Genomic DNA, 12864 nt, shown 5'->3' on the forward strand with positions numbered 1-12864 from the left:
TTTTATTATTATATATATAATTTTATATAATACAAATTAAAAATGTTAGTAAATTAAAATATTTATAATGAAAAAGGATATATCATAAATATGTTGATGAAAACTTAAACTATATAATCTGAAAATATTTAGTTATAATTATATGTTATATATTAATTTTATTTTTTAATATAACTTTAAATATTTATATAGTTGAACAATTAGTTAATAACATAACTTTTTTTAAATAGAGAAAAATTTGAAATGAATGAATATTTAAATTTGATATTATGACATTTTATTGTATTTAAATATAAAACTAAAATGTATGTTTTATTTTAAATGATTAATTATTCAAATAAAGTCTACATATTTTTATGAATAGTATTTTTTTAATTAATTTTTAATGTGACTTATTAATTAAAAAAAAAACTCTAAGAAACCTTTTTAATTTTATTTAAATTTTTTACTTTGGTTAATTTTTCAAATTATAAAATTAATATTAATTTTATTCTATTTGCCTAAATTAGTCAAAATTCAAAAAAAAATCCTAATAATTTTATTAAAAATTTTAATAATTTTTTTAATATATTATACCTTAATTAATGATGAATTATTATTACTAAAAGTTATTAGCTATGATGTAATATGAATTAGAGATAATCTCTTTATCGCTAACATACATTATTACTGATAAATTCATATATAAGTTTTTAATTAATATTTTTATAAATATTATAAATCATGAAAAGTACTTTTGGTAATTTCATTATTCCTCTTCTCCTTTCCACTTATGTATATATGTGTGTATTTGTGTTCCTTCGATTTTGATGCAAGTGCAATAGGATTCCTATAAATATATGCGGATATATAATAGACAAATATCCTTTTATTTTTTTCATACATATTTTATTTAAATTTAATTTATTATGAACTCAAAACATAATATATATAATAAATTTATATGTAAAAAAACGTAAAACTTTCATATTTATACCTTAAATTTATAATAAATTAAATCTAGCTAAAATTTTTCCTAAGAGAATTTTAATCTAGACTGGCAGCATGTATATCTATATTTTATGGCCTCATCCGTGCAAATATCTTAAGTTTAATTTGATTGATATATAGGTGCACCAGATTTCTCTAAATATATCTACTTTCGATTTTTTCCCCAACAAAACGCTGTGTTTTAGTGATGCTTTAAAGATATTGATAATTTATGTACTAATAATGAAATGTGTAACGCTTACCTATCGTCAATGGATTATTGTTTTGTAATATAAAATATTAAGAATTTAAATTCAGCAGCTTTTTCAATTTCAAATTTTTTAGTTTGATTTACTTTTCAGAATAGGGATACAGATGATTTGCTTCGATATTGGGATGAATGTGATTACTACTTGCAACCGATCAACCAGTGCCTCCAACAGAGGACATGCAAATCAAGTTAAATAGGTAAATCAACCTATTTAATAAACTTATTAAGGCTATAACTAACAGTTGATAAATTATTTATTAACCGTAGTTTATATTAACTCTAAAAAGCTTTTGTAAGTAATTATTACTTACAATCGCTTAACTTTAAGGATGTTTTCATAAAAGTTATTGAGTTTTAATTTTTTTTTTTTTCATAAAACTCACAAACAATTTGACATCAAACAAGCTCATTCAGTCCATTTCCATCCAAAACTCCGTCCAAGTGATGATGTAGCATGTCCACGTTGATTTATTAATTAAAATATACATTCTCCTACATGCACAAGTAAAATCCCTCTCTCCTTTCTTTCTTCTGTGATTTAAACCAAGTTAGCAAGTGCTTAGCAAGCACGTACCTGGTCCTCTCCCCTCTCTCATTTGCCTCTCTTTCCAAAATTAGCAATTCCTTCTCGCATAGAATGCATCCAACGCTCTTCTCTGGCAATGGCTCACTATACTTTATTATAAAATAATGTAGCAAAACAACCCATAACTATCGCGAATGGGAAAAATTCAGTGCAATCATCTTTCCACCTCTTTGCCCATAGTTGCCACCAAGCTTTAACTCTCCCAAATGCATTACCAACTAACCCCATTGCTCTTTATGAGTAGCACTGAACTCCCCTTCTGTTGAATCGAAACTATCCTCCTCATTGGGCATGATAAAAGGAGTTAATAGCCACGACAATAAAGCAAAACACCCCCCAATATGTATTAGGGAATTGAATTTCTTTCACTAAGCTGATAACAAGGCCTGTTTAGTAGCTCCCTTGATCCTTCCGCACAAGAAATCCATTTTTCCCCAGTAGCTCAGTGTCAACCCCAAATTTCCCAAACCCCATAACAATTAGGGAGAGAAATCCATTCAAATTCCATCACTATGCATGCCAAATCCCTCCTGAAGTCCACCAAGTCACCCAATTTCTCGTTCACCATTTTACAAATAGAGTAAAACCCGAGGTGCATGGTGGCAGGTGAATCAAGTCCAAATCTACGCATTACTGATTCATAAAACGCGTTGTGGGCGAGGCACAAGAGGGTAGCAGCAATGGTAGAATCGAGAGGAATGGAGGGGGGAAGGAAAGAGATGAGGGAAAGTGAAAGAAGAGAAATAAGATTTGTAAAGGTTTTGCTTGGACATGTGAAAATTTGACAACAGCAAGGGTCGAAGTCCAAGGCAGAGGAAAATAGGCAATAGAAGGACTGAGAAGGAGGATATAGAAAAGCAGAGGGAGAAAAAGGGAAAGACGATGGGAGGTATTTAAGGGAGAGAGAATGGGAGGGAAGCATAAGGAAGTCATTTTGGGTGAGGAAAGAGTGGGCGGTGAAGGTAAGCAGAGGAAAGCAAAGAAATAAGTTGTTTTGTCAAGTGCTTGTTTTAATTTCTGGGTCTTTTAGGTTTGCATTTTGGGGTAAATTTTGGGCTTATAGGAGTTTTTTGGGCAGTAGATTTGTAGAGGCAGATGAGAGAGGGGAGAAGACTAGGTTTGATCTGTGCATGTAGGATAGAGAAAGCAGTAGAAGAAAGAATGTATATTTTAATTAATAAATCCATATGGATTATGTCACGTCATCACTTGGAGGGAGTTTTTGGATGGAAAATAGAGCAAATGAGTTTGTTTGATGACAAATCAAAATTTAGTGAGTTTTATGAAAGAAATTAAAATTCAATGACTTTTATGAAAACACTTGTAAATTGAGTAATCGCAAGTTAATTGCCCAAGCTTTTGCTTACCTACTAGTAGTTGATTTGATTTTAGTTAGACTATATTATTTAGGGTGTGTAAACAGTCAATTCGACTTTGAATCAAATGAACTTGACCAAACCGATTACTGAAAATCAAGAATTTCAAAGACCAAACCTATACCAAGGGAGAACCGAACCAAACCAAATCAATAAATATCGGTTTGATTCTAAGTTGATTGAACTAAATTTTGCAAGATTTCATATTTTCAATGTTAAGTCTCAATAACAAAAACCTTCCAAAAATGAAACCCTAAAGTTAGACACTTAATTCTCACTAACAATTCAAGGCAACATCCTTGCAAAAACCACTAAACTGAAGAACATTCTATTGGAAAAATGTAGTGAAACTATCCTCCTTGCTCTTTAATCCCAATTCCATCAAAAGAAATGGATATTGCCTAAAAACTCAAATTCCAATTTTCTTTCCCTTATTTCAGACAATTCACACCTCCATATGATTCCATTCAATAAAAAACAGAAGTAAAAACCCCAATAGTTGATGAAGAAAAGATGAAATAAAATGTCCAAGATTAAACCCCTAATCAAAACCCAAAAAGGATAAATAAAATTTTCAAGCCAAATTTATATGTGCCACTCATGGAATGATCTGAATCCACCCTAAACAGTCACAAAAACAATCAAAAGAAGCAAACCCATTGATTACCAGGAAATGAGTGCACAGTTCCATCAGTAGAAAACCTTAGAAGGCAGAAACCCTAAATCTCTATAATAAATCTTTAACAATCGATAAATAATATACACACAAATCAGAAATCAAGACACAAATCTCTAACAATAAATAAACGATATATAACAAATATGAAATTAGAACTAAAAAATTTCACAATCCAAATTACAAAGTTTTCAACTTTGTATGATACGCATATGGTTATGGTTATATGCAGAAGAATTGAACAGTCAAAGAATCAACAATTAATAAACAATATACAACAAATGAGAAATCAGAACTAAAAAATTTCACAATCCAGATTACAAAGTTTCAACTTAGTATGATACACATGTGGTTATCTGTAGAAGAATTGAACAATCAAAGAATGAAGGCGGAGGAGGACCAGTTACTATTATGACATGAGATGCAGCGATCTGTGATTTGCGATGGAGGAGGTTGTTCTTGTGGCACGATACAAGTAAATTCAATGCCCACAAATAGCAAACAACGTCACATAGTTAGAATGTATGACTGACAGAGGACAAGAATGCATGGCTGAGAAACACCCTATGTTTTTCTCGAGATCAAGAGGGGTATGGGTCTATGGTTGTGTCTGTGTGTTGAGAGGGTGGGAATCACGAAAAAGCGAAGAAGAAGTGATAGAAGAAAAAATAGAACATGACGAAGAAGAACTGGGCATATGAGAACAAGAAGAAGGAGGAGGCTAACGTTCGATTGAGCTACGGGTGGGATTGAAGGGGGGTGGGATGGGATTGATTTAGCTATTTATATATATAGTTGATCAGTTCAGTTTTTCGCATTCATTTCGGTTAATTAACCGAACTGAATCAAAAATCAAAAATCTTAAAAATTATTAACTAAAATAAATCGATTGTACCAAAATACCTAATCGATCAAACATATTTGATTTAATTCGATTCAATTCAATTTTTAATTTAAATCAGAAAGTATTCACCCTTGTATATTATCCTTTTGAAATTTATGAATTATAAAGTTTGTTTATCTCCAAATTAATTTTTATATACCAATAAATTATTTATAATTATAATAAATAATAAATAACTATAAAATATTATAAATAATAATTAAATTAATTATAATATATTACATGACAAAAAATATGCATAGATGAAAAAATAATTATATATTTTTTAAAAAATATATTTTTAATTATATATATTATATAATAAATTAGTAATCATATATTTATTTTAATAATAAAATAAATAATATAATATACTCTTATTAATTATTTTACACATACCATACGCTTAGAATATTTTTATACCAAACATGCATTTAATTTCTTCTTATCCTCTCCACCTTGCAGAAAGTACTAGGATAGCAAAAAGAAGCAAGCATAAAAAACTAAATATCAACCATGCATAATTCTTAAAGGGAATGGATGCCCACAATTTAATAGGGTTCTCCTAAAGTATGAACAGTATATTCATGTGCACTTGTACATTATTGAATCATCTCTTGAATTGACATGTATTAATTATCAATCCCATAACTTGCTAAGACCAAAGAACACTTGAATCACTACTATTACTCGCGCTGTCGTAGTCTTTATTTCTAACAAGAAGAAGAAAATTCTCTCACAAAATCTCCCTCGCCTCTCCATTTTTTCCCCCACAAAATGATGAGGTTTATCACACAAAACAGAACACTTCCTTTCAGTGTATGCTTCAAAGAAATTGATTTATGCCATTTTACTAATAATGCAATGATCTAATGCTTATAGTTACCATCAATTGGTCTTATAAATGAAGTGGTTCATAATATAGGAAGTCCGATGTTTAGTTAAATTTTGACAATTTCTTAATTTTCAAAACTTTTTATATAAAAAATTGTTTTTCTTTTTAAAATAACAAGGATATGTATGATAGCAGCCATGGGATGAATTTTATCACCAAATGCAATAAAGTGCCCCCACAATTAAAAAGTGCTGTGAAGATCATCAAAGCAGAAGACCTGCAAAGATCAACGGTCATCTTCATATGTAATTCACGAAGCTTATAAACAAGCCAAGGGTTACAAACTGGCCTAACTAATAAAACCCAATTCCAAGCAACTAGCGACATCTTTCTTCCCGTCAAAGATCTCTCTCCCTCCCTTTCAGAAGGTAGAGTAGCCTAAAAGTACCAAGTACATAAATAGATCTGACCTATGCATAACTTTTCAAGGAACAGATCCGTAATTAGTTATCATAAGCTTCTATCAAGATATATCGAATCCTTTAAGATGTGTATGGATGCACTAGGCTCAATATTTTTCTGCACGTGTAAGAATATATTGAAAAGCATTACCTTAGCGTCTACATATGCTATACATTTGCCATCTGCTCCATCACAAAGCTTGAAGTAGTTGGCATATATTGGTCAAGTTTGTGACATATGGGCGGAAAAATCTGACACTTGTGATGGACAGGACAAGGCCAACTTGAGTAGAACAGACATTATTATGATCGGTACAAAGAGAAAAATCAAGGGAGGAGGTGGTAGAGATGGCAAAAACAGTGGCAGAACTAGAAGAAGTAATGTCAACACAAATATGATAATTGATTTTGTGCTATAATAACAGACCATTAAGATTCACTAGCAGCCCATGCTTTCCTTCTCCCTGTCTATATATCAAGTGCTGGCGGCTGCAGATCTTGCACTTGCTTGATCGTGTCCTTCTGCCTCCATAGTGGGGTAGGCTTGAAACCTTTACAATATATACGAGTTAAGAGAGAGAGAGAGAGAGAGAGAGAGAGAGAGTGGGGTGAGGAGATGTATAGGTTTTTGCAGATATTACAATGTCAAAAGAAACTTTAGGTTTAAGAAGAATGAGAACTAGTGGTCGTGGACGGGTCACGGGTCGGACGGTCAGATTGAGAGTTAAAATTGTGGATTAATACGTGTTATTTACCAGAAGCATAAGAAAATAATTCACATCAATTTATAAAATTACGTGTCATTTCACTCAGTCAAATAAATTTGTTTTGGTTTAAATTTTAAGTTAAAAAAAGTTTTGGAATGAGTTAAAGGGGCATTGAATTGGCCTCTTTTATTTATTTATTTTATAATATATTCTAATTAAGAATATATGAGGACTTCCATTTTTTATTTATCAGGATTTAATTTCGTTGGGAAGTAATTTAAGAATAATTATTTTAAATATATATATCAAATGGATGGAGGAATAAATTATTAAAATTATTTAGAAAAATTGTTTAAAAAAGTGACTTATTTTTAATATATAAAAATTGAATTAAAATATTTTTAATAATAAATATATATTTTAAAATACGTTGCATAGAAAGGTATCTAACAAGTTCAAGGTAAAGACAATTTTACTTTTATTTATATTTTATTTTTATTTTTTAATTTCAATTTATTTAAAAAAATTAGATTTTAATTTTATTTTGTAAAATTTTTTTAACTTGTTATAATAAAATTTTAAGTTAAAAAAATAATAAAATTATATTTTTTATCTTTTTTTATCTCACATTAAAAAAATTAATTGTTTCTGCTATTAAGATTTTTTTTAATATAAAAATATATTACTACAAATTAAAGAGATTTTTTTTAAATAAAATTAAGATTTTTTAATTTTTTAATAATATATTAAAATTAAAAGATAAAAATAAAATATTAAATAAAATAAAATTTAAGTATGAGCCGCCAAGGGTTTCAATCCAAAGCGACTATTGGTTAACGTCATACTCCACTGTTAGTACGGTTTGTGTCTGGATTCAGCCAACCTCGGGGCCTTAAGTAGAAAATGTCCGATGCTTATTAAAAAAAAAAAAAAAAATAAATTATACTACCAACGTTGGTCAAATTAGCAAATTTCACATGTGACGATTGCGAAAGCATTCTACACGTATTGTTATATTTTTATCAAAAAAATTTCGGAAAAAATAATCTATGATTATTTAAAAAATAAAAATTTAATTTAATTTTGGTAGATATATATTTATAAATTATAATTATAATTATATTATATTGAAATATATATATATATATTAATTACTATTAAAAATATCAAATATTATTTTGTTACATTATTATAAAGAAATATTTAAAGAAAAATAATTAATAATTCTTTTAAAGAATTTAATTTAATTTTAATATAACCATATGAAAGATTTCACTTAATATAATTTAAAAATTAATTAAAATAATCTATTACCTCCACTTATTTCAATACATATATATATGTGTGTGGTCAAATGTTATAAAAAAAAAAAAAACAAAATTTACGGGTTTTTACAATTGTAACCATTTTTTTTTTAATTTGACATAATTTGAAACTTTAATATTTATTATGGCTCAATTAAAATTAGAGAATTAAGAATGCTAATGTGACACTTATGGCAAAATATTATTTTTTAAATATATTATTGCTAACATGACTTAAGCTTTTACGTTCTGGCTAACGTGTTAAAAATATTATTATTTTATATGTTATCGATAACGTGGCATAACTTTAATAATAAAAAAGATTTAGAATTTTTCAATATTTGTCAATTATAGCCAATTCTATAAGTTTATTTCATTTTATAGCCAGTTGATTAATTTTGATCTAATATGGTCAAAAATTAATATTTTATTACTTAATACAATTGCAAAAAAAGAATATTTATGTTACTTAGTATAATTAAAAAAAATAATTTCCCTTCTCTCATCTCATATTTTTTTGGCAGAATTTATAGAACTTATTTGTAAAAATATATATATTTTTTAATTTATTTAAAATTAAAAATTCATGTAAAAAATGCCATTAATAACAATATGCATCATTTTAGCACATATAATAATAATGATGATGATGATGATGATTAACATATGGGTGATATGTATATATATTATTGGATGATAGTGCATTGATACACTTGTATTATATAGATGTTTTTAAACACATTTATACAACATTCCATGGCTTTTAGATAGGTAATTTCATGCATAATCTTTAAATTCATTAACATTTGTAAATTTCATCACTTTGCACTGAATTCTATGTTTTCTGCATATTTCCAGGTGTTTTGAAGAAGTTCCAAAGCATAGCAGCAAAGAAAGAAGCTCAGAAAGACTTAAGGAAAGAAGATTGTTACTGATACATTGTACACGGGTCATGTAAATACAGCAGAGACCCGTGTAACTTGCTGCCAAGAAAAAGCCAAAGAAACCAAAGAAGAAACACAGTACATGGGTCGTGTAACACGACCCATGTAACCTCCAGGGACCCGTGTAAGCTTCTGCCTGGTAAAACTAGAAGAATTCTTGGAAGAACAAAAGTACACGGGTCGTGTAATTGGACTTGTGTAACTGGCCGAGGCCTATGTAAGCTTCTGCCCCGACACAAGATGCAATATTCAAAGCTCCAGTAAGTTACACAGCCCTTGGCCGTGTAGTGACACACGGGCCGCATATCAGCCGACAGTTAGTTTCCTACTTAAGATTTCAGCTCTAGTTTTTACAGAGAAAAGAGACTTCTAATGCTTTTGGGACTCTAAAAACCTAACCCTGGACATTCAATACAAATAGAAGTCGCAGAAAATAGAAAGGATAGAAGAAAAATCTTCAGATACACATTTTCATACATTTTCATCATTCTCTCCATGCCGTCTTGAGGAATAGTTCTCGAGCATTAAAGAGGAGTCCTCAACTAAAGATCCACAAGTTCAAAGCTGCAGATTCCCTTCGGTTCTTTTGTTCTATTTCTTTTAAGTGGTGTTTATGTTCTTATATTTCATTTTTTATGTTTACTAAAGTCACCATGTGAGAGTAGTTTCTTTATTTTAGAATTAGAAGAGTAACGCTTGTAATCATTATTATGGATAAATTTTGAGTTTTATTTATTGGAATTGAGATTTGTTCTTTGATTCAATTTCTTGTATTTTTAATGCATGCTATGTGTTAGTATCCACCTAGTTATGATTTAAGATATTAATCGAGGAACTGAAAGGTGAAGATTAGTATTGGAAAATCAAGACTTTGAACCTAGGAAATCTAACCTAGAGATAGCCTAAAGAAATTTGTGAAAGTTCCACAATTAATCATAAATCTTAAAGGGTTTTATTGGAACAAATCACCAATGAAAGTAGGGTTTAGCTCTAATCGAAACACACCTTAGGTGCCTTGAGAGAGGACCTAAGATATCTTAAGATTAATTTCCATCAAAGCAATAATCCTCAACCTAATGAATAGACAAGATTAAATCCATAATAAGGTTAAAGTGTGAAATCTTAATTCTTGAATTGTTTCAAATATATTGTTTCATTTTTAGTTCATTACTCTTCTAGTCTTTAGCATTCAATATAGATCAAATTCTTTTCTATTTTATTCGGTAGCCTAGACAATAAAAATTGTTGTGTAGTTTGAAACTTACTAATTAAATTCCTTGTGGGATGATACTCTACTCACTACTTTATTACTTGTTAATGATCCGTGCACTTGCGGGGTTGAAAACCAGCAAAAAAGTTTTTGGCACCGTTACCGGGAAATTTAACTTTAGTAATATTAAGCGATAGGCAATTTAGCTGATTTAGGCATTTGCATTTATTATTTAATTTTACTTAATTTGTTTTATTTCTTTTATTTTCTCTCAGGTATTTGGTTTGGTGCATGACTAGAACAAAATCAGAGGAAGAAGTCTTGGGCTTGGATCCTGAAATAGATAGGACTCTAAGAACCATCAGGAAAGAAAGGAAACGCTAAGAACAAAATCAGGGAAATCTAAAAACTCCCATCATGGCTGACAACAACAATAGACCAAGACTCCTGAGGGACTACAGAGCTCCATCTACACAGGGATTTCAGCCCAGTGTTATGAGACCTACTGTGGAAGCCAACAACTTTGAATTAAAAATGGAATGGCTCCAAATGATTCAACAGACCCAGTTTGGAGGTTCACCTACAGAAGATCCACATTACCACCTCCAATGCTTTCTTCCCTATGTGACACATTCAAGATGAATGGAGTCTCTGATCAAGCTATAAGACTCAGAGCATTCCCATTCTCCCTTCTAGATAGAGCAAGGAAGTGATTACTTTCACAACCAGCTGGAACATCCACCAGTTGGGAGATCTCTCACAAGCTTTCCTAGCAAGGTATTTCCCACCTGCAAAGACTGCAAAGTGGAGGGTTGAACTCAACACATTTAGGTAAAATGAAGGTGAATCACTTTATGACGCATGGGAGAGATGTAAAGACCTACGGAGGGAATGTCCACACCATAGCATGGAAGATTGGCTCATAGTTCAGAATTTCTATAATGGGCTACTGCCCTTTATAAGGAACACAGTAGTTTCAGCAGCAGAAGGTGACCTAATGGAGAAAATAATAGAATAGGCACTTAAACTTCTGGAAAGGGTCGCTTATCACAACTACGAGTGGTCAAATAAAAGGGGAAACACAAGAAGAACTGTAGGGATCCTGGAAGTGGATGCCCTAAGCATGATAAATGCTGAGTTTGACTAGCTCACAAAAAGGCTTGATAGAATGCAAGCCAATGCCATAGGGATGAACAATTAACACTATGACAACTGCGGAGGAGGGTGTATGACTTCAGAATGCAATAATTATAATGAACCCTCTATGGAATAACTGAACTATGTGAATAACAGAGGAAACTTCCACCAGAGACAGCTCAACAATCCATACTCAAATATCTATAACCCTAGATGGAGAAACAACTATAACTTCTCATGGTTCAACCCACAGAATCAGCCCATGAACAAACAACAAGGGTACAGACCACCAGCACCCCTAGGATTTCAGAATAGAGGACAAAACTTTGCACAACCACTGCCACCTCCTTAACCTCAATAGCCTGAACCAAAGTTGACTATGGAATCCATGATGGAGGGCTTCCTAGCAGCCCAATAATAGCAAAATGAAATGATAAAGTAGTTAGCTTCCAGAATGGACCAACTAGCCACTCACAATAAGATGCTTGAAAAATAAATTGCTCAACAGGCAAGTTCTTCAAGCAAGGCTGCTGGTAAATTGTCAAGTCAACTAGAAATGAACCCCAAAGAGCACTGTAAGGCAGTTACCTTGAGGAGCAGCAGAACATTAGAAAAGTAACCATCAGAGGGAAAATCAACTGAATAAACCCCTAATGGACCTGAAAACCAAACAGATGAGAAAGAAAAAGAAGCTAAAAAGGGGCAGGAGGAGGAAATCAAAAATAAGAAAAAGCTACCAGAGCCATATTAGCCCCCTCTACCTTTTCCCCAGAGATTCCAGAAGGCTAAACTGGATAAGCAGTTTGGAAAGTTTTTAGAAGTTTTGAAGAAACTCTACATTAACATTCCCTTTATAGAAGCACTGTCTTAGATGCCATCCTACACCAAGTTCCTTAAAAAAATTCTTTCGAAGAAAAGAAAGCTGAAAGACTATGAGACTGTTGCTCTTACAGAGGAATGCAGTGCCATACTGCAAAACAAGCTACCACCAAAGCTGAAGGATCCAAGAAGCTTCTCCATACCTTGTCTTATTGGTAACATGACTATAGACAAGGCACTCTGTGACCTAGGTGTAAGTGTAAGTCTAATACCACTGTCAATATGTAAGAAGCTGAATGTAGGAGAGCTTAAATCTATAACAATTTCACTGCAACTGGCTGACTGGTCTATAAAGTACCCTATGGGCATCTTAGATAATGTCACTATTAAGGTGGAAAAGTTCTTCATCTCAGTTGATTTTGTTGTTTTGGAAATGGAGGAAGACGTTCAAATTCCTATCATCCTAGGAAGACCTTTCTTAGCAACCGTCGGAGCTATCATAAATGTTAAGAATGGGTGGTTAACTCTCAAGGTAGGAGATGAAGAAGTGGAATTCAACCTATTTAGAATGATGAAGCATAAACTTGAACCTAATGAATGCTTAAAGGTTGATATAGTTAACAAGATAGCTGAAGAGGAATTCCATAAAGCACATCTTGAAGATCCTCTTGGAGCATGCTTATTGC

The 12864-nt window shown here is 31.2% G+C and overlaps 1 protein-coding gene and 1 pseudogene across 1 annotated transcript; one reads left to right on the forward strand and one right to left on the reverse strand.

The window, feature by feature from the left end:
• Window positions 1-1732: 1732 nt before the first annotated feature.
• On the reverse strand, window positions 1733-5983 carry LOC110662157 (uncharacterized; annotated as a pseudogene).
• A 6247-nt stretch (window positions 5984-12230) lies between these two features.
• LOC131176434 (uncharacterized) lies at window positions 12231-12851 on the forward strand (the record flags this gene model as incomplete). The annotated part of the gene is made up of 1 exon (XM_058141486.1): window positions 12231-12851. A coding segment is annotated over exon 1 (621 nt), but the record flags the coding sequence as incomplete, so codon positions are not given.
• Window positions 12852-12864: the final 13 nt, after the last annotated feature.

This window comes from Hevea brasiliensis, unplaced genomic scaffold (assembly GCF_030052815.1).
Source record: "Hevea brasiliensis isolate MT/VB/25A 57/8 unplaced genomic scaffold, ASM3005281v1 Scaf105, whole genome shotgun sequence".
Taxonomy (NCBI): Eukaryota; Viridiplantae; Streptophyta; class Magnoliopsida; order Malpighiales; family Euphorbiaceae; genus Hevea; species Hevea brasiliensis.